This window comes from Rhinolophus sinicus, linkage group LG13 (assembly GCF_036562045.2).
Source record: "Rhinolophus sinicus isolate RSC01 linkage group LG13, ASM3656204v1, whole genome shotgun sequence".
NCBI classification, from domain to species: domain Eukaryota; kingdom Metazoa; phylum Chordata; class Mammalia; order Chiroptera; family Rhinolophidae; genus Rhinolophus; species Rhinolophus sinicus.
In genome coordinates, this window is record NC_133762.1 from 2454734 (window position 1) to 2482438 (window position 27705).

At 46.3% G+C, this 27705-nt stretch overlaps 1 protein-coding gene across 1 annotated transcript in view; it reads left to right on the forward strand.

Moving 5' to 3' along the window:
* Positions 1–27705, forward strand: part of OTUD7A (OTU deubiquitinase 7A) — a 211626-nt gene that overhangs the window by 167712 nt on the left and 16209 nt on the right. The window contains 3 exon segments of the mRNA XM_074318359.1: positions 22453–22554; positions 25994–26121; positions 26874–26986. Coding sequence (XP_074174460.1) covers positions 22453–22554; positions 25994–26121; positions 26874–26986 — 343 coding nt within the window.

Genomic DNA, 27705 nt, shown 5'->3' on the forward strand with positions numbered 1-27705 from the left:
AAGATTATTCTGGCCTCATATAAAGACTTACAAAGTCTCTTCTCTGTTTCTTGTCTATGAAAGAGTTTCTATATGACTGATGTTATATCTTCTTTAAATGATTGGGAAAATTCACAGTAAAGCCATGTTATCGTAAGGTTGTGTTTTGTAGGTGATTTTTTTAAATTACAGATTCAATTTCTTTAAAAGGTTTTGGACTATTTAGACCTTCTGTTTCTTTTTATGTCATTTTGCAATGTTTCTGAGGAATTTATCTATTTCATCTAAGTTGTCATATTTTGGGTGTTTACTCTTATTGTTTTTGAATATCTATGGGATCTGTGATGATGGCCTCTTTTTCATTTCCAATGTTGATGCTTTGTAATTTCCTTCGGTTTTCATTAATAATGTTCCTAGGGACTTATAAATTTTATTAATGTATTCAAAGAACCTATTTTAGCCTCTACTGGCTTTTTCATTGCACATCTCTTTCCTGTTTCATTAACTTCTGCTCTTACCTTTACTTTTCTATTTTCTTCCTTTGGTTAGATATGTTGGATTGAAGATTATGTCATTGTATCTTCTTTGGCAGAGTGCTATAATGCTATAAGTGCTATAAAGCCCTAAATGTCTTTCTAGGTGTTGTTTTAGCTAAATCTTTCTTTTTTGGGGGTGGGGGAGTTTTTTATTGGTTATTCTTCTTTATCAGTTAATTTTAAACATTTTCTAATTTCTCTTGTAAGTTTGTCTTCAATTCATAGATTATTTGGAAGTATATTTCTTAATGTCCATGAAAAGGGGATTTTCTAGGAGTTTTTTTCCTAGTTTAATTTTTCTGTAGTCAGAGAATATACAATGAGTAATTTCAGACATTAAAACTTGCTGAGGCTGCTTTATGGTCCAGTATATGAAGTTTGATAAATATTCCTTCTGTACTTGAAAAATTTTAATTCTGTCCTCAGATGTAGTATTTTTATATGTTAATTCGATAGTTTGTTGGTGATGTTGTTCAGATCTTCTCTATCTTTGAGTTTTTGTCTACTTTTCTACCAGCTATTGAAAGGGGTGTGTTAAAGTCTCCCCTATGGCTGTGAGTTTCTCCATTTCCCCTTTAATTCTATCAACTTTTGGTTTCTATACATTGAAGCTATGTTATTGGGTGCACACAAATTGAGACTTGTTATACCATGATGGTATGGTATAATTTCAGTTTTGTTTAGTTGCAGGCCTGATGGCAATTAATTCTTAAAATCAGTTTGACAACTTTTGTCTTTTAACAAATGCATTTAATTTTAATGTAACTACTATTAGTCTCTGTTTTGTGTGAGGGGTTTTCTCTCCTTATAAGCCCTCTTTTAAATCAATTGAATATTTTGAATATATTTTAGTTTTTCCTCTGCTAGTTTTGAATACACTCTTTCCAATATTGAGAGGTTACCCTAAAAAATATAACATGCATGCAAATCACAGCCCTAATTATTCAACATCTTAGCCTATAACCGGATAACACAAGGACCTTAAAATAGTTTAATTTTATTCACCCCCCCTACCTGATTTATGTTGTCACTTATTCCAGTTCTTTTAATCTCATCAGACATTATTATTATTGTTTGATACAATCAGTGTTCATTGATATTTACCCATATATTTACCATTTTTGTTTCTCTTAATTTCTTCCTGCAATCAGACCTTCCTTCTGTTTGAAGTTCATCCTTTACAATTTCCTTCGGTGAGTGTGTGCTGATTTTATTCCTTCAGTCTTTATTAATCTTAAAATGTCTTTGTTTTAACCCCATTTTTGAAAAACATTTTTTCTGGACACAGTATCCTTGGTTGCCAGTTATTTTCATTCAGCACATTGAATTTATTTTTCCATTGGCGTCTGACTTCTATTGTTTCTTTTGAGAAGTTAACTGTCAGTCTGCCACCCCTTTGAAGATATTTTTTTTTTAACTCCGCTTTAAGAACTTTTCTCTTTTATATTCTGCAGTTTCACTGAGATGCATGAAGGAATAAATTAATGTTATTTTTCTTGCTTGGACTATTCTAGACTTATTAAATCTGTGAATTTATTTTTACATATTTATTTTGAAAAGTCCTCAGTCAGGATCTCTTCAGTGTTGCCTCTGCCTCATTCTTTCTGATTTTCGATCAGACAGTGTTAGACCTTTCAGTCTGCGCTTTATGTCTCTCTTATGTATTTTCAGTCTCTTTTTTTCCCCTTTTAGTCACATTCTGGATTTCTTCTGACTTATCTTCAAGTGTATTTTTTTCTTCAACAATGTCTAATCTGATATTAAACTGATTCTGAGTTTTTCATTTTAATTACCTTTTTATTGTCTTTCATTTTTAAATTCTATTTTTGGTTCCACGTCTGCCTCTTATGCTTTAGTTGTGTTTTCTCTCTTTTTTTTTTTATGCCTTCTAAACATTTTAAACGAACTTATTTGTCATTTCTAGCTGACAGTATTTAGCCTGAGGTCATAGTAGGTATCTATGAACTGCAGCTTTTGTGTCTATTATTCTCACTCGTGATGGCTTCTGTCCTGTTGGGTTTGTAATTTGGGGTTGTGAGCAGGAAATTATCTGTGGGGATCTTGTGTGGCCTGTGTTGAGTGTTTCTCCACTATGCTGAGAGATATATGTATTTGTTTATGCCAGATTCCCAAGGGAAATTACCATCCTATAACCAATTTTTATGTTAATTTCTTGGCTTAAGGGTTCCAAGCCACAAATCAATTTTAACTCACATCAGAGCCACGTCAATAGTTACAGCATTTCCAGGAGAAGTTGTTTTGGGGTTTTTATTCCTCTGCCAAGCCCAGTCTAGAACTCAGCTTCCTTTGCCAGGAGGAAAATTACTTATAATCCTTGCACTCAAGGGAGAGTTCTTGAGGGCCCTGACTTAATGTGAAGGAGGGAGGGATTCCCAGCCCCAATTCTCCACATCACAGGTCAGGCACAGTGTCTCCACCCACAGGCAGTGGCAGGGTTGGTGCCTAGTTCTGATTTCCATTCCATATTTATTTTTTGGTCATTAGGGATTTGCCACACTTTATTTCCAAGTTGGATATACATCTCAAAGGATTGGTAGGAGGAATTTTGTTTGTTTTTGTTTTTTGTTTTCTATAAATTTTTATTGGGGAACAATGTGTTTCTCCAGGGCCCATCAGCTCTGAGTCGTTGTCCTTCAATCTAGTTGTGGAGGGCGCAGCTCAGCTCCAAGTCCAATTGCCGTTTTCAATCTTTAGTTGCAGGGGGTGCAGCCCACCATCCCATGTGGGAATTGAACTGGCAACCTTGTTGTTGAGAGCTCGCGATCTAACCAACTGAGCCATCTGGCTGCCCCTCCGGAAGCTCAGTTGCAGCTCATTGTCTTCAATCTAGTTGTGGAGGGCGCAGTTCACTGGCCCATGTGGGAATCAAACCGGCAACGCTGTCGTTCAGAGCTCGCGCTCTAACCAACTGAACCATCCAGCCACCCAGTAGGAGGAATTTTATCTTCTCTGTTCCCTTTTTCTCCTCAAATCTATGTCTTCCCACTTAATTCAGGACAAGGAGCTTCTCTCTCCCTAATGACTGAGAACAAAGCCCTCAGCTCCCACTTTCTTTGCTCTTCTACACGCATACACACAACCTATTATTTCAAATGATTTTATGCTAAGTATCTCAAAGAAATCAGGAATAGCTAAATAGAAAATCACTAACAAAAGTGAAAATCAGTGGGAGGTAGTAGGGATATGAGAAATATTTCAGTGTTTTTAAAGAGTCATTTTCTTTGGTCCCTGTACTTGGTACCTATAAGGCCAGCTGGTTTCCTGCTCTTTTCTTATATTCCTAACATGATTCCTGTTCCCTTAAATCTACTCAGCTTGTTTCTCTAAATGCTCTTTCTCCTAATACTACAACATGAGCAATGAATGTAGCCAAAAACTTTAATATACTACTGAGTTCTGACTATTAAGTTCAGAAACTTGTTGCAACAATGTTGCTAACCTTTTTTCATATCAGAGGGGTTATTCATTATGAATTTGTACCAACTGCACAAACAGTTAACCAAGTTGACTATTTGGAAGTGCTGAAAAGGCTGAGTGAAAAAATTAGACAACCTGAACTTTTCACCAACAATTAATGGCTCTTGCATCATGACAATGCACCAGCTCACACGGCACTGTCTGTGAGGGAGTTTTTAGCCAGTAAACAAATCACTGTATTGGAACACCCTCCCTACTCACCTGACCTGGACCCCAGTGATTCCTTTCTTTACCCAAAGATAAAGGAAATATTGAAAGGAAGACATTTTGATGACATTCAGGACATCAATGGTAATACGATGACAGCTCTGATGGCCATTCCAGAAAAAGAGTTCCAGAATTGCTTTGAAGGGTGGACTAAGCGCTGGCATCAGTGCATAGCTTCCCAAGAGGAGTACTTTGAAGGTGACCGTAGTGATATTCACCAATGAGGTATGCAGCACCATTTCTAAGATGAGTTCGCAAACTTAATTGTCTGACCTCATATGTTAGAGGTTTACTGCATTCAAGAGTATAATTTGATTTCTGAGACCCTCCAGACAGGGCTTCTCAAGCTATCTGTTCTGAAGGACCACTTTTTTAACAATTTCCAATCCACTATGAGCTGATACTTCTATAATAGTCAATAAAAATATTGCAGCCCATTTCTGTGAAGCTCCTGAGCAGTTCCCCTCGTTTCTGTCCCCTCCTCCCTGCACCCTGGCAGCCGTCCCTGAGCAGCGCTGGGCAGTCTGCACGAGAAGAGCTGCCCTCAGACCTTCCCTGTATGAATGCAAACAACTGTGTTTGCCCCCAAAAGGACCTTAGTGTGTGAAGGTTCATTCATTTATTCACTCATGAGTTTATTCATAAATACATTCCTTGCATTAACCCAGGTGTTGGACCTTCTTTGACAAACACACATATGGTGCTTCCTATGTACCAAGCCCTGTTGTAAGTTCTTCTAAAATATTAAATGCTGCATAATAGCTCTATTAGATCAATACTATTATTATCCCCATTTTTTTCAGAAGAGGGGACAGAGACAGAGAGGTTAAATAGCTTATCCAAAGTCACACTGCTGAGAAGGGGGACTGAGATTTGAACCCAGAAAGTCTAGCTCTGCTGTCCACCTCTCGAGCCCTCTAATCTCATAGATGCTTTGGCATCAGCTCTGCAAGGGCAGGTTTGCCAGAGCCTGCTCTGGGGATAAGTAATTCATTCCATCCTCATGGTCAACATGAAACAATTGATCATTTTTGCATAGAGATGTGCCTTGAGGAGGGTGAACAAGGCTTCTGCCTGCTTTGTGGGCAGAGTGATGATTGATTAGCTTGTCTGTCTTAAAAAGGAAAATGGTTTATTAATGCGGTCTGCATGGGTGTGAAAGCAGATCAACATGAGACCCGTCAGAGAAATCGCCTGGAAGCTCAGGTCTCTGTGCCTCTGAAAAATGTGAAAGTTAAAACCAAATTGTAACACTTCCAGCTCAGCTACTGAAGAGGAGAAAAATTCCATCAAAGTAATAATTGCTTCAGTGAGATTCCCCCAAAGTGTGTTTAACTGAATTCAACCAATTTTTTAAAACTGAATCAAGACAAACGAGGTCATTTATATAGAAATTGTCTTTGGCACCAGAATAGAATGTCTCCATTCATAAGTGTAAAACTGTGGAACAACCCCCACAGCATTCTCTTTGTCCTGAATATTTTCAAATCTACAGGAAAGTTGAAAGATAGTAACTATACGAGATCTGACAATTAAGTTCATGAACTCATCCTAGAAAAAGTGCTGCATACCTCACTGCTGAATATCACTACTGTCACCTTTGAAGTACTCCCCTTGGGAAGCTATGCACTGACGCCAGTGCCTAGTCCACTCTTCAAAGCAATTTTGGAACTTTCTTTCTGGGCTGTTATCGTATTACCCTTGATGTCCTGAATATCATAAAAATGCATTCTTTTCAATGTCTCCTTTATCTTCAGGTAAAGAAAGAAGTCATTGGGGGCCAGATCAGGTGAGTGGGAAGGTGGTTCCAGTACAGTTATTTGTTTACTGGCTAAAACCTCCCTCACAGACAGTGCCGTGTGAGCTGGTGCATTGTCGTGATGCAAGAGCCATGAATTGTTAGCAAAAGTTCAGGTTGTCTAACTTTTTCAGTAAAGTTTCAGTAAACTTAGTAAACTGTTTATCCAGTTGGTACAAATTCATAATGAATAATCCCTCTGACATCAAAAAAGGTGAGCAACATCGTTGCAACAAGTTCTCGAACTTCATTGTCTGACCTCGTATATCTTGCACCAGGAATCACCAGTGTTCAGAATTTTGTCACATTTTCTCTCTCTCTCTCTCTATATATATATATATATATATATATATATATATATATATATATATGACTCTTTTTTGAGCCACTTGAATGTATATTGCAAGTGTGTATCTCCTGAAATTTCTCTTATAAAACCAAAACCTTATCACTCCTAAGAACAATAGCATTCACTTAACATGCTATCTAATATAGAGCCCAAATTCACATTTTCCCAGTTAGACGCAACATCTTGTTTATAATTTTTTGTCTAAAAAATTCCAAGACCCAGTCCATTTCGACGTTGCATTTGGCTATATCTCTTTAAAGAACCCCCCATATCTTTTCTTCTGTTTTGTTTTCCCTGCTAATGATTTTTTAAGCATTCCACATTTCATTGTTGAATGACCCCACGGAAGGCACTGCCCACTACCTGTCCTGGGGGCCATGTGGCCCTGGCTCACTTCCCTGTTTCTGGAAGAGTGGCTGGAACCAAGTGAGGCCAGAGCAGTATATTCTGTCTGATGTGCGTGCTCTGTGGGAGAGAAAGAGGTGAGCTTGCTCTGCCTGAACACTGGCAATCCCAGGGGTAGACAGAGACAGAGGGGGGAGGGATATGGGAGAAACAGAAATAACAAGGTTTTGGTGTGAAAACCAGAGAAACAAGGCTTGTGCACAATGCATTTTTCAACACTTAATGGTATAAGTGATCTGTCTTCCTGTTATGTAATGAAAAAGTTGCCAAATTCATAGGGAAGGAGGAATGAGAATGAAAATTGGGAAGGCACATAAAGGGAACTTTCAATTTGATCTTTAGTGGGGTTTCTTTTCTTTTCTTTTCTTTTTTTCTTTTACATCAAAAGGAAAAAGATGGAGCTGATATAACAGAGGGTGACATTCGCTTGGTCCTGGATGAGAGGTGTATTGCTGTCAGCACTTTTCAAATTTTTCATAGAAAAAAATAGACTGAGAGGAACAAGCAAGAGAGATTGACAGCAAGAGCCAGAAAGGGAGAATGGGTGGAAAGATGGGTCTGTGACTTCAGGCAAACTTAGATTTGAGTTTCAACTCCCCTACTTACTAAAGTATATTTTATGAAATCATACCGGTGCAGAGAAATTAAAACTGGCTCGTCACCAACTCAGCCACCTCTGATGGAATGAGACCAACTTTGTTCATGGTCTGGTTTTGCCCTGGACCAGCAATGGCTACTTTAAGGTTCAGGATACTGTGGGCATGTTTATTAACGCTCTCTGAGGCTCAGTTTCCTTATCTGTAAAATGGGAATATGTACCCCCACACAGAGCAGGTCCTGCTGTGAGCAGGAGGGACATGAAGCCAGCAGGCGCTCCCAGCCTGACTCTGTCTTTATTCCATGGGACAGATAGAGCTGGCTGCTCAGTGTCATCCAGGACCCAGGCACACCAGCTCCCTGCTCCTCTGTCCCGTGTGGGTCAGTGCTGTCTGCCTTTGGGGGACAGCATAGCTGTAGATGTGTCCGGTCACACATCCTGACATCGTCCAGGGTGGCAAGGAAGAGACCCTAACTAAGTAAGTACCTTTTGAAGCTTGAGCAACACTTTCCCAATCGCTGCCCTAGCCGATTTCCTCTTACAACTCATGGGCCAAGGGACAGCATTTGGCCACGCCCACACTGGCCCCTCGTTAGGGGCATGGAATGGCAACAATTGTCTGGAACAATTGTTGTGGACATTCATTTCAGAAGTCAGGGAAGCCAGGAATCTCCTCTCACCTGAAAAACACCAGACAGAGCAGGGCTCTGTGTGCAGGGACAGGAGGGAAAGCTATTGGGTGGGCGGGCAAACCACGGGTCTGCCCATAAATGCAGACCACATGCCTCATTAGCATACTCCCAGCCCCTTCCCCATTTCTCTACAAACACCCCCTGCACTCACCGGCTCTCACCAGGAGCCACTGGCAGCTTAGATCCAACTCTGAGGATGAACGTGTCAGGCGTTCAGGTGGCACAGCCACTCTGGAGTCTTGTAAGCAAGAATCCTGGAACTGTCTTCCACTTTGTGGCCACCCAGTTTTAGTATCTCCCAGCCCCGACGTTTATGAAACAGCTTTGCCAAAGTCAAGTGGGACAGGTTGCTATTTCACAGCCGAGGAATAAAGGAGGTAACTAAATGCTGGCACGTTATCCCCAGTGACGTGTCCGGCCGGCCAGCCAGTGCGCTTAGACGGCATTCCTCCTGCAGCTGTAGTGAGATGAGGTGTGAGCCGTGAGAATATGCCCCTTGGTGGGCATCACTCTTGGTGTCTTCATATAATAGATCTCATCTAGTTCATGTTGCAGCGTTCGTTTTAATACGTTTTCATTTAGAATTAAGGGTGCAATTATTATGCGTTAATAAATCCACTTATGAAAAGGTAGTCACTGAATCTTAACCAGAAAGCCCTGCAGAACAGAAAGGCTTCCAGTTTAAACAAAATACTCATTACATTAAACTTTGTCAATGTCCCACCCTATTAGACAATCACTCTCTGGCTCCGAACTAAATGTACTTCTAAGGGCCTTACTTTTCTAGTATCACTGTGTTTCCCCGAAAATAAGACTGGGTCTTATATTAATTTTTGCTCCAAAAGACTCATTAGGGGGTATTTTCCTGTTAGATCTTATTTTCAGGGAAACATGGTATTTCCAGTGCCATCCTTCATATTTCATTGTTTATGTACTGAAACAACAACGACCTTTATGAAAATTAATCTTTAATAATGACAGATGGCTTGCTGGAACATAAAGAATGTAACGCCCCTCCAACCATCCCAATCCTATTAGTAATATTCTCTTTCCTAAAAACAATTTTTTATTACATGTTTTCCCCACTTGTTGGAAATATCTATTATAAACATTCTCAGTTGGTTGAAATTCCACAACGAGTTGAAAGCTCTGAGAGGTGATTTATATTCCATCTCCCCCCATAAAAAAAAAATACATCACTAGTAGTTTCATATAACAGTAGAAACATAAAACCATTGTTAAGCTTGAAGCAATTTTTAAGAGAATTATCACGTAATCCAAGACATGTGAAATGAAGTTCACGTCGCAAAACCTGTAAGGTAACACCCGCCACTGGATGGGGCAGGCACTACAGTCATGCGCCGAATAACAACATTTTGGTCAACAGTGGACCAAACATATGACAGTGGTCCCTTGAGATTATAATGGAGCTCAAAAATTCCTACCTCCCAGTGACATCATAGCCATGTAAGGTCATAGCACAACGCATGGCTCCCGTGTATGTGGTGGCGTTGGTGTACACACACCTGCTGTACCGCCCGTCGTGTAAAAGCACATACAGTTATGTTCAGTACAAAATAGCTGATAATGGTAATAAACGACTGTCATGCGGGAGATCCTGCGGGGTCTCTGCTCCCGCTCCCCACACAAGAACGCAGGATATGGTGAGGCCAAAAAGGAACACCCACGGAGCCATAGGTAGGGGAGTCATACCACTACGGTCTCACTGGAGGCTGGGTTCACTGGACGTGCGACCTGCTGTCCGTTTTGTCTGCAACCCACCGACGACTCTCTTTCAGTCTCCTCCACTCTCCTCCGCTCTCCTTCGTAGCCGCAGCAGTTATATTAGCGGCTAATTGGCTAACTGGCTACAGCTGACGGCCAATCAGCCACAGCCGACGGCCATCTACTACCCGAGCCAGCACCCCTCCACGTGAGGCCGAGAGCCTGTAAACTACTTTCTGGGGCTCTGCCCCCACACTCCACCCCTACAGGTTCTCGCCTCACAATGTACGCGACAAGCGTCTTCCGCGAGGGTCCCTGTGTCATATTAGCCTACTGACACCTATGGACGAAAAGAAACGGTAGTCTTAGGAACCAACAATGGCAAATCCCTTCCATCTGGGAGGATACATGCCAGCTTCTTGTCCTGGGAAAGGAGGGTTGCTGCCACTGGCACCTTTCCCGGTTTGTGGTACCAAACCTTTATGGCAGTGCTTGGGGTCCCTTGCATAGTTTCAACATGTAACAGAACAGGGGACCCCATAATAGGCCATAGTGAGAGCACATAGTTTCCTCGCAAAATCATCCCGGTATCGGGACCTCTGTATACTACAGTCACTTGAGGTGGCCACTCAGCCACCACCCCTGGCGCCACTTGCAAATCATGAGTCAAACCGGCCCCCCATGGGGCTATCAGACCCAACCACCGACAGTGGGGGCTTTTGACCTGCCAGGGCCAAGTCCATTGCTGCCGTTCCCCTGCTTTCAAGCATGTGGGTGCTGGCAGCAAAATGTTCCCATTTCTGCCGTAGCCTGGCTTTAACAGAGTCTCACTGGTGGTAACTTGTAATTGAATGGGAGCGGCCGTTCGATGTAGCAGAGCTTCTACTGGTGCGGGCCCTCCCTTCCGTGGTCTCTCATTCAGGACTCTCAGGACGTCCCATAGACGCGAGGCCCAGTCACGCATCGTGGGAGGGTGTTTTGACACCCGGAGACCTTGCTTCAAAAGACCATTATAACGTTCAATCATGCCAGCTGCTTGTGGATTGTACGGGGTGTGAAACAACCATTGCACGTCCATCCTGGCAGCCCAGCGCTGCACTTCTTGCCCCGTAAAATGGGTACCCCTGTCACTTTCAATGACTTGGGGGCGCCCATAGAGGGCACACAGCCGTGTAAGGGCGACTACTGTATGCCGCTGATCCGCAGCCGGACAGGGCCAAGCAAACATCAACCCCGTAGCAGTGTCCACTGCTGTAAATGCATATATCGCATTGCGGGCCTTAGGCAGGGGTCCAATGTAATCCACTTGCCAGCGAGTGAGGGGCACCCTCCCTCGCGTAATCTGCTGTGTCTCCCAGGGGAGCCTCCGCCTTTGGGGGCTGTCCTGGGCACAGACAGCACAGTCATAGCAGGCATCTGCTATCTCCTGCCATTTCAAAGGCAGGCCCCAGCGTCTGCTTACCTGCCACATGGTTCGGCTTCCAGCGTGCTGCAATTTCCTATGCAGCCAATGGGCCACATCAGTGGCAGGAGCCCGCTCTAACCATCGTACCCGTGCTAGGGCGTCTGCTTCATCATTACCTGGGGACACTAAGGGGGAGTGACCTGTGACATGCATTAAGGTCACCTCCTTTTTCTGCCCTAGGTCCCAGAGGTCCTGCCACATGGCTTGACCCCACAGTGGACGGTGTCCCACCAACCAGTTTTGGTGTTTCCATGTAGGCAGCCACAGCGTTAGGCCCGGAACACTGCCCAGCTGTCAGTGCAAATAACTAGGGGCCCAGGCTCATGGCTGATTACCATCCACACAGCCCATAATTCAGCCCACTGGCTACTCTGGCCCATCCCAGTATCAAACCAAATGGTGTCTGTTTTGGGCTGCACACCAATAGCCGTCCAAACAGCTGCAGCCCTCGGCTAGAACCATCAGTAAACCAGGCATCCTCAGGTACTGGGGACTGTCCTTCTTTGTAGGGCGAGGGCTCCAAGTCCTCCCCTCTAGGCAGAGCACTTGGCTCAGCCTGGGCTACAAGCTCCACAGGCCCCAGGACCTGTTGTAGCTCTGTGCTCAAAGGGCTTGAACTAAGGGTGCTACGTTGCTCCAAGTAGGCACCCCACTTGGCGAGGTGGTGGTCTGTGCCACCCCGTTTTGGGTCCCTGGGTCCACGTACGGACCCACCCCTGGACAGGATACGTTGTTCTAACCAACACGCTCCTGTGATGGCTTCTGTGGCCACTAGGGCTGCATACACAGCAGCCAGCTGTTTCTCTATTAGAGAGTAGCGGACCTCCGCTCCTTTCCATAATTGGGACCAAAATCCCACTGGCAACCGGAGACGCTCCTGCCGTTGCCAGAGGCCCCATCCATACCCCTCTTGGGTTACATGAACATCAAGTTCAAATGGGCGGGTCCACTACTTGCAGAGCCTGTGCCTGCTGCACTGCCCGTTTGTGGCAATGAAGGCTTGCTCTATAGCCTCTGTCCAATCCCATGAGGCCCCTTTTTATCATATTGTACAAGGGCCTTGCCATTTGTGCTAAATGGGGTACAAATGCCCGCCAATATCCTAGCAGACCCAAATACGTCTGCAGTTGGGAGACCTTGGTCGGCCGGGAAAGGCTTGTATTTTGTCAATGATTGCCTCAGGTATAACCTTTGTCTTACCCGACCACACAACACCCAAAAACTTGACGGATAAGCCAGGGCCTTGGACCTTTTCCTCATTCACCGCCCAGCCGCGTGACTTCAGGTGGCGGAGAAGAGAGGGAGCTGCTTGCTCTAAATCAGAAAGAGAATCTGAGGTTAACAGAATGTCATCAACATAATGAAACAAGGCCACAGAGGATGGGTGATCCCACTGTGCCAAATCCTGGGCCACAAGCCCGTGGCAGATAGTGGGGCTGTGCAAGTATCCTTGCGGAAGGACTTGAAAAGTCCACTGGCGCCCATCCCACGTAAAAGCAAACTGCTCTTGACACTCGGGTGCAATGTCAATGGAGAAAAAAGCATTGGCCAAGTCCACTACATAGTGATATGTCCCCAGGCGGACAGTCAGACGATCCATTAAATCATGAATTGAAGGCACTGCAGCGTGCAAGGGTGGCGTCACCTTATTTAACTCCCTATAGTCCACAGTCATTCGCCAGGTCCCATCTGGCTTCTTGACAGGCCATACTGGGGAGTTAAAGGGACTGTGCGTTGGCCTCACAATATGTGCCTTCTCCAATTCCAATATTGTACGACCGATCTCCTCCTGTCCTCCTGGCAGGCGGTACTGTCGCACTGTAACCACGCGCCAGGGCTGTGGCAACGCTTGAGGAGGGTGGTGAGCATGCCCGCGTGTCACTGCTTTCACCACCCGGATCCGGAGACGGAACTCTCCTACCGACGTCTGTAAGCTGAGGCCATGTAGCACGTCCACCCCTAGAATATACTCCGGAACGGGGGAGACATAAACCTTGTAGGTACGAGGAGGGAGCCTTCCTATACCCAGTGGTAAGGAAACGGCTTTCACAGTCACAGTTTTTCCCCCGTAGCCATCAATGCAGACTGCTGGTCCAGGGAACAGTTCTGGGTTCCCGTAAACGAGACTGCAGTCAGCACCAGTGTCAACTAGAGCCAAAACCCTCTGTACATTCGAAGGGGACCAATGTATGGACAGTTCCACGTGGGGCCTCCGGTCCCTGCTCGTCCCCTCTGACCGGGTACCTTGGCCCCACCCCTAATCAAGCTGAAAGGAATCAGCCTCAAGCGGCTGCATGAAGTCCTGGAGGGACACGGGTCGTGCTTTCCCAGACTCCTCCTTTATGTTTCTCTGGAATTGTTGTTCCGGACGCAACTGTTTCCAAAGTTCAAGCAGGAGTGCATTGGGTTGCTGGTCTATTTTTTCCTGATCAACCCCTGCTGCCACGAGATCACGCCACATCTGTGCGTGTTACTCTCTGAGGCCCGCGACCTCGCCCCTTTACCTTTGGTTTGGGCTTCCAGGTCTCAACTGTGCGGACCTCCTGTCTTAACTTCCTTCGCCTCCGCTTTCAACATCCCCTAGGCTGGCCATGGCAGTTGTAACTTCATGGATCCGTCGCCCTACATACGGTGTAAGAATAGCAACCAAGGATCCAAAAGCACTGCAGGTGCAGTGTCCAAAACCAGATCTCTCATGCTGGCAGTAAAAGCTCGTCATCTGGGCCCTGCATGTTGAGGTTAAAAATAGCATGTCTCATACCCATTTCACGGATTATTTGCGTAAGTTCTGTATATGACTGCCATTGACTCACAGTGTCTGGCAGCTCGCCAGCCTGTTCCCATACGCAGCCGTGAGCCACGCCATTAGAGAATGGTTGCCTGGTTGTTGGCCAACCTATGGCAGTTTTGTAACCTTTGTCGCAGGGATGGATGCACTGTCACAAAGGCTAGCTTTTCCATCTCGCCTGGGGAGCAGAGAATGCTGTCTGCTCCCTCATCCCATAAACGTAACAGCCAAGCTGAGACTGGCTCTCCAGGGCGCTGTCTGTACCGCCTCCCAGCTCCTGCAACTCAGTGGGAGTGTATGGGGTGTAGGTAGTGAACTCAGTCACAGCTGGGTTGCCGGCAGCAACGCCTGGGCCCAAAGGTTGCTCATGCTTTACCTTGTGCTTCATGATGGGCCGGGCTTGGGGGTTGGGAGGTACATTTTCTCCACTTGCTTCCTCTGCCTCAGAGTCTCCACCTTGGGGCCCCTGTTCTAACAGGCGGACCCGGCTTCCAGCGCCCAACCGGGACACCTGGTCAGGCACCTGGGCCCTTTCATTAAGCACATTTTCCGTGTTGAGACTCAAAGCCGTGAGGAACATCCAGCCCAGGCCGGCTGTAGCCTTCTCCTCCTCCGGCAACTGCTCAGCCAGAGCCTGTAGGGCCCTCTCCACGCTGTCTGGAGAGCCGTCCATCTCCTCCCACCCCTCCTTGGGGGTCCAACTCTTGAGAACAGTGGCCACCGAACACCATATACTGTGTGGGGGCCATACATCCTCCTGCTCAGAGTCAGACGCCATTCCTACCTGGTCGGAATCTTGCTCACCGTGGCAGGTGTCTGAGTGGGTGGAGGCCTCCTTGTAAGCTATCCACATGCTTCGGACCCTAAGGCCGCAGCAGATCAACAAAAGGAGGACACCGCCTTCTATGCCCAAGAAGGTGGTGTGCCAGCTGGAGGCTCGAGTCTCCCAGGCAGACCGCGCCTCCCGTTCCCGGTGTCGCTCCTCATGGGCCTCCCGAAGCTGGGCTCTCACACGCACAAACCGCTCCACCATGCTTTGGTAGGTTTTGGCCGGCACCGCACTCTGCTTACGAAGCTGAGCTTTTATACGTGTAAACTGCTCCAGTACATTCCGGAGAGTTTCAGCCGACACCATACCCTGCTCGCTGCGCCATTTGTCATGCGGGAGATCCTGCGGGTCTCTGCTCCCGCTCCCACACAAGAACGCAGGATATGGTGAGGCCAAAAGGAACACCCACGGAGCCATAGGTAGGGGAGTCATACCACTACGGTCTCACTGGAGGCTGGGTTTACTGGATGTGCGACCTGCTGTCCGTTTTGTCTGCAACCCACCGACGACTCTCTTTCAGTCTCCTCCACTCTCCTCGGCTCTCCTTCGTAGCCGCAGCAGTTATATTAGTGGCTAATGGCTCAATGGCTACAGCTGACGGCCAACCGGCCACAGCCGACGGCCATCTACTACCCGAGCCAGTACCCCTCCACGTGAGGCCGAGAGCCTGTAAACTACTTTCTGGGGCTCTGCCCCCACAACGACCATGTTCCTGGCTTACGTATTTACTCGGCGATACTTTTTATCGTTATTTTAGAGTGGTCTCTTCCTACTTATAAAAAAGTCTGCTGTAAACAGTAACCGTGTTACACCGGCAGCAGCCTCACCCATCATTTTCTCTTGTGCGTGATTTCATCTCGTGCTGTTTTGTGCAGTGACGTGCTGTCTGTGGTTGTAACCCAGGAGCGCAAGGCCCAGGTGCGCAGTGGGCTGGGCCATCCAAGTTGGTGTACGTGCCTCTGTCATGTTCACACAGTGACAAAATGGCCTAAGGACACATTTCTCAGGACGTCACCCCGTCGTTAAGCGGTGCACGATGTATATCCTTTTTGTAGATACAGACACACCTCGTTTTATTGTGCTGTGCTTTATGGCGTTTCACAGATGTTGCATGTTTTACAAATTGAAGGCGAGACGCTCCACCAGCAAAATGATTACCACTCGCTTTATTGCAATCCTCACTCATTGCAGTGGTGTGGAACCCAACCTGCCGTGTGCCCAGTGTATGCCTGAACTTTCTTTTGAAAAGCGGTTCTGTGCTCAAGTAGCCCAACAGGAGAGTGGCATCTTCTGTCTCCTCCCTCCCGCAGATTGCCTTAGCCTTTCCTGCATTTGTCACCCCATTTCCCATCTACCCCTGCTTTTCCTTTCCCTCATTTTGGTGCAGTACATCCGCCAGAAGCTTCCTGAGAAAGAGTGAGTGACTAAGGGTGTCTTGACCCAGATTCACTGGAAAACATAGCCTGAGGCCACTCTTGAGTGCTGGTTATTTTGTTGATGCAGTCCGAGATTTGAAAGCAGCTAGTTTTGTTGAGAAATAAGGCTGCTAGGAATGCTCTTGTACAAATCTTACGTTTCCATTTCTCTTTGGTAAATACCCAGGAGTGGAATTGCTAGATCATATGGTAGGTGTATGTTTAACAGTATTAGAAATTGCCAAAAGGTTTTCCAAAATCAATGTGACATTGTACATTCCCAGTAACAAAGCAGGAACGTCCCAGGTATGTATATCCTCAACATTTGGTATTGTCAGCCTTTTAAATGTTGCCACTCTAGTGGGAATGAGAGGACTTACTGTGGTTTAACTTTGCATTTCCTTGATGACTAATAACTGAGCATCTTTTCTTGTTCTTTGTGACCATTTGCAACCCTTCACAGGGAAGTGTCTTAAATCTGTTGCCCATTTTTATCAGGCTGGCTGGTTCTTACTGAGTTGCAGGAGTTCCTAATATATGCAGGTACAAATCCTTTCCCAGATGTATGTTTTGTGAGTATATTATCCCAGTCGTTTGCCTTTTTATTTTATAATGGTGTCTTTTTTTTTGGTGGGGAACAGGACTTTATTGGGGAACAGTGTGTACTTCCAGGATTTTTTCAAGTCAAGTTGTTGTCCTTTCAGTCTTAGTTGTGGAGGGCGCAGCTCAGCTCCAGGTCCAGTTGCCGTTGTTAGTTGCAGGGGGCACAGCCCACCATCCCTTGCTGGACTGGAGGAATTGAAATGGAAACTTTGTGATTAAGAGGATGCACTCCAACCAACTGAGCCATCCAGGAGCTCAGCGGCAGCTCAGCTCAAGGTGCTGTGTTCAATCTTAGTTGCACCATCTCTTGTGGGAGTCGAGGAGTCGAACCAGCAACCTTGTGGTTGAGAACCCACTGGCCCATGTGGGAATCGAACCAGCAGCCTTTGGCTTTAGGAGCACAGAGCTCCAACCACCTGAGCCACCAGGCCGGCCCCTATAATGATGTCTTTTAGTGGGCAGAAATTTTTTATTTTGGTGAAGTCAAATGTATGGTTTTTTTTCTTTGCTTATTCCAGTCATATTCTATTTGTTTTTTCTGAGACGTTTTATAGGTTTAGCTTTTATACTTAGGTCTGTGAATCTTTGTAGCTCTAGCTTTTACATTATGTGTGTGCTCCACCTTAGGTTAATGCGGGTTGATGGTGTGAAGTAGGCATTGAAGTTGTTTTCAAATATCCACTAATTCTAGCACCATTTGTTAAAATACATTTTCCTTTCCCCACTGAAAGCCCTAAGAGGCTTTATAAAAAAAACTCAAGTGGCCATAAATGTGTGGCTCTCTTCTGGTGTCTCTGCTTTTCTCCATTCATCTATCTTCCTTACACCACCACTATGGATTCCTATAACATTGTAATTGATGAGTTATGAAATCAGGAATTAACGAACCCTCCCACTTCCTTCTCCTTCAAGGGTATAGTTCTAGATTTCTTGCATATCCATGTCAATTTAGAATCGATTTGTCAATTTTTTAAAAAGTAGCCTTCTTGGATTTTGATTAGGATTATGTTAAATTTATAGATCAATTTGAGAAGAATTTGGTATCATTTAATAAGGAGTCTATCGATGTACATGATAAATCTCTCCACTTATTTAAATCTGCTTTTCATTTTCTCAGGAACATTTTGTAGTTTTCAGTTTGGACATCACCTGTCTTACATGGAATTTATACCTAGGTATTTTGTTTTTTATTTCTTTTTTTTTTTATTTTAGTGGGGAAGGGGAACAGGACTTTATTGGGGAACAGTGTGTACTTCCAGACCTTTTTTCCAAGTCAAGTTGTTGTCCTTTCAGTCTTAGTCTTGGAGGGCGCAGCTCAGCTCCAGGTCCAGTTGCCATTGCTAGTTGCAGGGGGCACAGCCCACCATCCCTTGAGGGAGTCGAACCGGCAACCTTGTGGTTGAGAGGACGCGCTCCAACCAACTGAGCCATCCGGGAGCTCAGCGGCAGCTCAGCTCAAGGTGCCATGTTCAATTTTAGTTGCAGGGGGCGCTGCCCACCATCCCTTGCAGGAGTTGAGGAATGGAACTGGCAACCTTGTGGTTGAGAGCCCACTGGGCCCATGTGGGAATCGAACTGGCAGCCTTCGAAGTTAGGAGCATGGAGCTCTAACCGCCTGAGCCACCGGGCCGGCCCTGGTTTTTTTTTTTTTACTTATTCCTTTTGGGATTTACAAACCTTTTAAAATCTGTGTATTTCATCAATTTTGGAAAATTTTGATCATTATAGATTTAAATATTGATTCTGCCCCATTTGCTCTGTTTTCTTGAACATATTAATCATAGTAACTTTAAAATTCCTGTCTGTTAACCTCAAAACCTGAATCACTTGTGTGGCTTTTTTGGTTACCTCATTTTCCCCTCTTGGTTTCCAGCCATTTACTCTTGTTTCTTGGTTTATTATTTGGTTTGGATTTGTTTTGTTTGTTGTTTGTTTGTTTTGGCATACCTAATAATTTTTGATTGACTTCTAGACATTGTGAATATAAAATTGTAGCAGCTCCAAATGATGTCATCCTCCTCTGAGGGGGCTCACCCTTCCCTCCGCCGACAGCTGAGTCCCTTCCTCGATCTGACTGCTGAGCTGAGGCTGGGTTTCATTCCTCATAGGACCCAGACTACTTCCTGCTCACTCCTGGTCTTCTAATATGTTGACTTCATCCTGTTGTCTTTTGTGGGACCTTCCTCCCCCAGTGGATAGTGAACTCTCTAGCTCATGAGATTTCTGAAAAGCTCTGTGTCAAGAACTATGAGACGTCTGAGCTTTTATTCTGCTTGCAAGCTAAGAACTTCGCCTTTGATGGTTTCGTAGAGGAGCTGAGATTCCTGGGTCACAGAAGAAGGACACCGGTACATTTAAGGCACTTGCAGCCCTTTGGGAGATCCACACCAGAGCATTTTTCTTCACGTGGAAGTCTGCAGTGACAGTTCTAAAAAACAACATTATCAGTGTACCATCCTCCCCCTTACTTTTGGGGTCTAGAATGTTCCCTCCCCACGTGCCAGGGTTGTTGCACTCACTCCACCATCACAAAATTGTCCTATACCATCACAGTTCCTATAACTTACCCTTTTTTTTTCCAATCATCTCCTAATCACAACTAGACCTCTTATTCCCATAAGTCAGCCATAAGAGGGACAAAAGCATTTTCATAAAACTGAACCATAATTAATCTGCATTGATGATATGATTGAGTGATTTTTCTTATGTAAACTGTTAATATAGTGAATTAATTATATTAATTGATTGATTTGCAAATATTGAACCTTGTATCCCTGCATAAACCCCACTTGGACATAGTGTCTACTTTTTTCTATATATCACTGTGTTCTACTTGTTTATAGTTTGTTAAGAATTTTGTATCATATTCATGAAATGTATTTATCTGTACTTTTCTCTTATGTGTACTTTCTTTGTCTGGTTTTGGTATCAGCTTTCTGGAGGAGATTGTATAGGATTGGTTTTTAAGTGTATCTCTTTGTATAGCCTTTTTAGTGGTTGTTCTAGGTATTACATTATATAGACACACTTTATCAAAACCTACTGGTGCTGACATTTTACCACTTTCAGTGAAGCATATAAACCCTACCTCCCTTTATGCTCCTTTACCCGCCTCCATTTATAATTGTCTTAAATATTTCTTCTGCATACATTGAAATATAGAGACAATGTTACAATTTTTGCTTCAACGATCAGACATAATTTAGAAAACTCAAGAGGAGAAGGAAAGTCTAGTACACTTTTTCATATTTTTACTCTTTCATGTTCTTCCCTCCTGATGTTCCACGACTCCTCCTTTCATCATTTCCTCTCTGTCTAGAGAACTTCCTTTAGCCATTATTTTAAGGTCGGTCTGCTAAAAACAAATTCTCTTAGTTTTTCTTCATCTGAGAATATGTCCATTTCCTCCCTTATTTCTGGAGGATATTTTTGTTGGACATAGAATTCTGAATTGACAGTTTGTTTCTTTTAACACTTGAAACATATTGTGCCATTTCCTTCTGACCTCTATAGTTTCTGATGAGAAATCCATTGTCATTACAATTGTTTTGGTGTTGTTTCTCTTTAGAAGCATTTGAGGTTTTTTTCTTTGTCTTTAATTTTCAGAAGTTCGACTATGATATGCTTTGGCGTGAATTACCATGTGTTTTTTCCGTTTAGAATTTGTTCAACTTCTTGAATCAAAATTTATAGGTGCTTTTGTTTGTTTATTTGTAAAACATGGGAAATTTTCAGTGATTATTTCTTTCAATAATTTTCTCAGCTCTACCCTATTTCTCCTGTCCTATGAGATTCTGGTGACATGAATTCTGGATCTTTTGTGACAGCCCTTCATGTCCCGGATGAGTCTGATCATTTTTAGTCTGTTTTCTCTTCATTATTGAGATTGGGTGATTTCTATGTTCGATCTCTATGTTCACAGACTCTTTCTTCTGTTCTCTCCATTCTGCTGTTGAGCACATCCATTGACTTTTTTAAATCAGTTATTATTTTATTTTTATTTTTTTAGTTCCAAAATTCTTATTTGTTTTTTCTTGGTGTCTTCTAGTTTTGGGGTGAGAGTTTCTGTTTCTTTCTTTACCTTTTCTGTTTTTTTCTTTTGCTCCAAGCATGTTTGTAATTGCTTATGAAGCATTTTTGTGATATCTACTTTAAAATCTCTGTCAGATAATTCTAACGTCTCTGTCATCTCAGTGTTGGTGTTGGTTGATTGCCTTTTCTCATTCCGTTTGAGATCTTCCTGGTTCTTGGTATAACTAATTTTCCATTGAAAATTGTATATGTTGGGTATTAAGTTATAAGACTCCGGATTTTATTTAAATCTTGTGTTTTAGCAGACCTTCTCTGATACCACTCTATGCAGGGGGCCGTCGACTCATAATTGCCAGGTGGGGGTGGAAGTGCATGTTCTCTGCTCTGCTTTGTTGACATGTGCTGTGGAATGGGCTTCGTGGTACTGCCAGGCAGAGGGAGGGGGGCACCTCATTGCCATCAGATGGGTGTAAAGTCCAGACTCCCCAATGTTCTCCATTGATAGGGAGTGGAATCTCCAGTCCTGGCTCTGCACTCAGCCTTCTCTGACACCACCTGGCAGTGAGGGAATGGGTGGTGAGTGTCTCGTTACAGTCTGGTAAGAATCAAAGTCTTGGCTCCCCACATGGCCTTGGGTGGTGAGAGTGGTGGTAGGTAGGGCTACAATATTTTCTGTGGTGTTTGGCTGGAATAAATAGAGCAATTATTGTCTAAGTGTTTGCTGTCTTGCTAAGCTGCACCTTTCCTGGTATTCAGTCTACAGAGAGCTTGATTTTTACTTTTTTTTTTTTGTCTGCCCTCATTGGTGTTTCCAGGTTGCCAGCTTCTCCAGTATCTAGTGTGGGATTTGTGCGGCAAAAAGAACATCAGGGAGCCTACCGCCATGCAGTGGCTCAGTTCCCAAGGTTCCTAGCCAGTCTGATTTCTCCACTGCTCAGTCTTCCAGGGTTGTTTTACACATAATGACCAGGGGTTTTAGTGGTATTTAGTGGAAAGAATAGGGTCAAGTATGTCTAGTCTATCTTCCTGGAAGCAGAAGTCTTGAGATGTGTTAATGCAATTTAACATGACTATACCTAAGTAGTCCTAATGGTTTTGATGTATGTATGAAATTAAATGTAAACCATACTTTCAAATGTATGTATGCATCAACAAGGAAGGATAACTCAAGGAAAAAAATAACTCTCAGGAGGGGAAACATTGTTCAAAGAAATTATGAAAGATAAATTTTATGTTTTGTGTAAAATACATTCCCAGATTAAAGAAGAGAAGGCTTTCGTCTTGAGTTTTTTTTTTTTTTTTAAATTAATCCTCTTGCTAATGGATGGGAGGATTTGGCCATCTCTTATACTAGAGAAGAAAACCATCTGTATTTTATTTGAGAAAAAGCAGCCATAATGTCCTACCTTCCCACCGAGACTCTCTACAACCCTCTAGAAAACCCCCATGGATGCTCACGCTTCCTTAGCAAACACTCTCACGATGGTTCCTGCCTGTTCTGGGATTCTGTTCTAACATGAGCTTCTGTTCCAGGTCGCCTGAACTGGTGGTCCACTGTGTGTACGAGCTGTAAACGGCTTCTCCCTTTGGCTACGACAGGGGACGGGAACTGCCTTTTACACGCTGCCTCACTGGGTAAGCTCCGCAGTGTAGACAGCGGGTGGCAGTGCCCAGGCCTGCTCTGTGCGTCGTGAAAGGACAGGCACACGCTAAATAGAGCTACGTGCATCACTGTCTTCTGAGAGAGTCCCCAGCAACCCCAGGCCTTCTTGTCAAGTACCTGGCAGGCTTGGGGGGGGGGGGGGGACATGGAGCACATGTGAGAAAAGACCTGTCATGATAGAAGGAGGCCTGAGTGGAGCTACAGGGATGGGGATTAGGGGGCATAATCTAGAGCAATCAAGGGGGACTTCCTGGAGGAGGTGGCATTTACTGAGATTTGAAGAACTTGACAGAGTATAAAAGAGGACGTTCCAGGCAGGGAGACCACATGGATAGCGCATAAAGGCAGGAATTAACAGGGCATTTGGAGGCGGGGCTGAGCTCAGTTGGGCTGAAGCAGGAAGTTTGGAGAGCAGTACATGAGGTTGCCAGGTATGGGGCCACCATATTGACTGCAGTCGATGCACTTGGACTGACAAAAAGGCAGATGTATGTACTACAGGGGACTCAGCACAATCAGAACACACAGCCGAGAGGTCAGAAACCTCCTTTAGCAGAGATGTGAGCTTCCTGGTCACAGAAAGCTAGCCAGCAGGTGGCACTGTGGACAAGTGAGGGTCATGGTGGGCCTTCTGGGAGCTTGTTATCCTTGTAGACCCAGCCTTATACACAAGGCTGAATCCGTGTCGACAGGCAGGATTGGGTTTGTGCCAGGGACACCGGCATTGGGGCCAGTTGTACCTCATCAGCCCTGAAGTAGAGGGTCTCCCTCCAAGGAGGGACCCTCAGTGGGAATATGGTCCTTGTTGGTCAAACTCACCTCCCCAGGTAACCATGGCTGATGCTGTGCCCCAGAGCAAGGGCAGGGCCCCAGACCACCCATCAGACCTGTAGTGAGGCCCATTCAGCAAGAGGTGGGCTGGGAGGACCCTGAAAAGGCTTAGAGGGAAACACATGGGGTCTGGGAAGGGCCCCCAGAGGCCCAGACAAGCTGGAGGCCAAGAACCAGGGGAACACCCGCATTCCACGGGCTTGAGAGGGGTGACAGGGAAACATAGGCACCACCTACCAGCTCCTTCCTGTTTCAAAGCTAACACGTTTCTATCTGTTATAGTATGAAAGGATTCCACACTCATCATGGCAAAAGAATAAGATTCAACAATCCCACCACCCAGCGATGGCCACTTTTAGCATTTTGGTGTATTGTCTTCCAGTCTTTGGTCTGTTCTTCAGTGAAATTATGATCTCACCATGTCCACAGTTTGGAATTCTACATTTCCCCCTTAAAATGCTACTGCGAATTTTCCGTGCTTTCATTCTTCAAAACCACATTTTTAGCAGTTGTGTCACATTTCCTCATAGCATATTAACTATTCCCTGATTATGGAACATATTTCTCCGTGTTCTGTATAAAACTTGGGGAAAGAATATAAAAGAAGAAACCCCTGTCAACCAGCAGCCTCGTTGCAAAGTCTCAGGTGTGCAAACGCCTTTGTCCTTCAGAAACAGCAGCTCGGGTGGGCAAGGCCCCAAATCAGACGGCCACACACCACTCGGCCTCGTCTGATGGCAGGCGTTTCCTTGTGAGCGGGGTGGTCCACCCGCTGCCCTGCTCCAGCTGCCAGAGGCTGGGCCATGGCCGAGCCCGGGGCTCAGGGCCGGTGGTCCTTTGTTTTCCTTTTAGACTCAAATAGCTACACTGCACAGGAGTGGGACTGCCCTAAACAGCCACATGACACTCACCAGAACTACCCATTAAACCTGCTGACCAGGCCTGACATCGAGCTAGGGTTGGATACACACAGAAATAAGTGACAGGAATCCTGGAGTCAGGCTTGTGGGCAGACATTTATGGGACCAGGAGACCCTCTCTGCAGGAGACGCCCACACGAGGAGCTTAGACAGGACCCGGGGGGCTCGCCCTGCCTGGGAGCACCCCGGGAGGCGGCAGCAGGCAGGTCTGAGGGAGGAGTAAGGTCAGCCGAGCCTGTTTATGAAACGATCCTTGGTCGCCATTCCCTTGCTCTGTACAAAAGCCTCACCTGATGGGAAGCCCGCAGCAGCCCCTGGTTAGTGCATATCTTTGCACTAAAGGATACACGGCCAACTTGAGCCTTTAGAAGTATCGGTCAGTGCTGTTCACTCCTCTTTTAAAAGATCTCCAGAGGCTTCCACTCACTTGAAAGCTCACCTTTCACTTTCTACCACCTCCCTTCTGTCCCAGTTCTGGCCACCGTTCCCTCTTGCTGTTTTTCAAATATGCCACATCGTTTCCCCTCAGGTGGTCCCTGGCCTTTCCCTCCACCTGGGATAGTGACCCAGCTCCCTCCTTCACCCACTTGAGTCTGCTCTGATGTCACCATTCACGCCATGACCTGTACCACCCACACTCTGTCTTCTTACCCAGCTTTACTTCTCCTCCCATGACATGCTCCCCTGATGGCTGCCCCACCTCCCCAAAAGGTGTGTTCTGTGAGGTTTTAGGGGCATAGTCTGTCCTTCTCACTGCTGTAGGGAGTCCCAGCACCTGGAAGGGTGCCTCACGCCTAATTATAAAATATTGTGGGATTAATTAGGTAGAATTGATGGGATTCAATTAAATGAATGGATGGATGGACAGACGGACGGATGGACAGACGGGTGGGTGAGTGGATGGACGGACGGACGGACGGACGGACGGACGGACGGATGGGTGGATGGATGACTGGATGGGTGGATGGGTGGGTGGGTGAATGGATGGATGGACGGACGGACGGATGGATGGATGGATGGACGGACTACCCCACTCTTGCCCGTAGCCAGGGCCGTACCTCTGGTGGTTGGGTGTCTGGCCACATCTGATGAGCTGGTTGCTTTGTCCTCATCACGCCTCATACCCAGCACCGGCCTGCAACGGGTCGGGAACAGCCTCCCCCTGGGGAGCAGGCTCTGTCCTGGGCCCAGATATGTGCAGCTCTGCTTCTCAGGAGGTTGAGATGCCACAGGGCTGCAGGCCAGCCCTAGGTGAAGCCAGGGGCTCTGTGTGAGGACATGTCACCAACTTGTCCCCATAGGCTGCCTCTCACTCAAACGTAAGACCTGGGTGGGGAAAGCAGGTCCCTCAAAGCCAAGCTGAGAGACTGAGAGTGACTTGCCAAAGGTCCCAAGGAGGCAGCACTCAGCATCAGCACTGTTGTTTTGCTGAGAAGGGGACGTGCTCCTCCATTCACGTACGTGCGTGGACAGGAGATCTCGGGAGAGAGAGCAGAGGGGACTGCCAGCTGACATGAGCACTGAACAGTGACTGACGAGTCCCCTTGTGCATGCGGACACGGGAGGCCTGCCCGGTAAGTTGGGGTGGCTTGAGTTGCCTCGTGGCCGGCAGCCTCCTCATGCCCTGTTTCCTGTCCTCTCTATGGGTCTCCCGCTGCAGGAATGTGGGGTTTTCACGACCGGGACCTGGTGTTGCGGAAAGCACTCTACACCATGATGAGGACGGGGGCCGAGAGAGAAGCCTTGAAGCGGAGGTGGCGGTGGCAGCAGACACAGCAGAACAAGGAGGTCGGTGCCCACTGGCGTGTGTAGGACTTGGGACCCACACCAGGCACGGCCGTGGGCCATGCTGGAGTCTGGAGCTGGGCCCCAAGGCCACGTCCATCTGTAAGATCAGGCAGAAGTGGCTTCGGGAAGAGCAGGTCTCTCCCATTTAAAGCCACTGATGAGCCCTTCCAGTAGCTCAGACCCTGGCACAGTGACACACGGCCACTCACACCACCTGTCCTGGCGTAATAATGAAAACCAGCCACCTTCACTCTCAGAGGTGCCCGGCTTGGATGACAATTATATGGTCACCGACATCCGGTCATTGCTGGTGGCAGCTGGAAACCTGGATGCAGCTGCCAGGTTGTGTGACCCCGACCTTGCCCACAGGCCCAGCCCCTGTGTGCTTAGAACTTCGCTTCCGGGAAGAAGGATCTGCCTGCTTTCTGATGGAAGTTGCCCGTTATCCCTTTAAGCTTGTCAGTGGTCAGCCCCAGGCCTGGAGCAGGTTCAGTCGGTGGTTCTCGCCCCCGGGCAATGACCCGTGTTGCTGGGTGGTCCCCCGACAGCACTGAAGGTACAGTTCAGGGATTCTGAAAAAATATTGTCCATAGTAAATGGGGACATCAGTGACCACTAACAAGTGTGCTCAGCCTGGGTTCTGGTCGGGCTTGGACCAAGCAGAGAGGTCCAGCGTGGCTGCCCAGGCTGCCCTGGGGGGGTGGGGGAGGAGGCCCGCCTGCCTCCTCCTGAAGCCACTTCCTCTGTGCCAGTCAGGGCTGCTGTACACCGAGGAGGAGTGGGAACGAGAGTGGACGGAGCTGCTGAAGTTGGCATCCAGCGAGCCGCGAACACACTTCAGCAAGAACAGTGGTTCGGGTGGGGGGTAAGTGCTGCCCCCGGCCCCCTCCCTGCTCTCCAAGGTCACCTTGAGCTCCCAGCCGCCCAGGGACAGCCCAAGAAGTGGTGCTGGGGAGCTCACAACCCCCTGAGATTGCGAGAAACAAAACCTCGGGAAAGTTGTGGGCAATGGCCGGACCCTCCTAGATACTCCGGTCAGTGTACCCGGCCCCATAGGCAGAGGCGCACAGCTCACACTTGCTGTGTCGCCATGTTCCTTGGAGCTCATCACACCACACTGTGGGTGGAGGGGGGCGGGTGCTCATGGCACAGCCAGCCTTTGGAGGTGGCACCTAACTGTGGTCCTTCCCGCCTACGGCCCTTGGACTCAGTGGCTCCAAAGCCTCCGGCTACCAGGTTTGAGGTGTTTCCCAACTGAATATCCAATCGCTGGCTTCAAGACGTCACACTAAAAGTCAAATATCATTAAGCAAGCCTGGTGTCACACAGATGTGGTTGCTGTGGGGTCCCTTCTGTTCAGACACCAGTGTCCCATCACGGAGTGAAGGTGCGACTGCACAGCCGGGGCTGAGAGCCCTTTCTTCTTTTCAGCATTAATCTCTGACTCATTACAGCTCATCTCCTGCCAGTGCTGACCTCTCCATCCATTAGGGAAGGAACAGCACCCCACATTTCTGGTCAGGGTATTTTTCTCTCAAATATGCAGGTTGTAACCCCATGTTCTCTCCTCTCTGGATTGCTTTT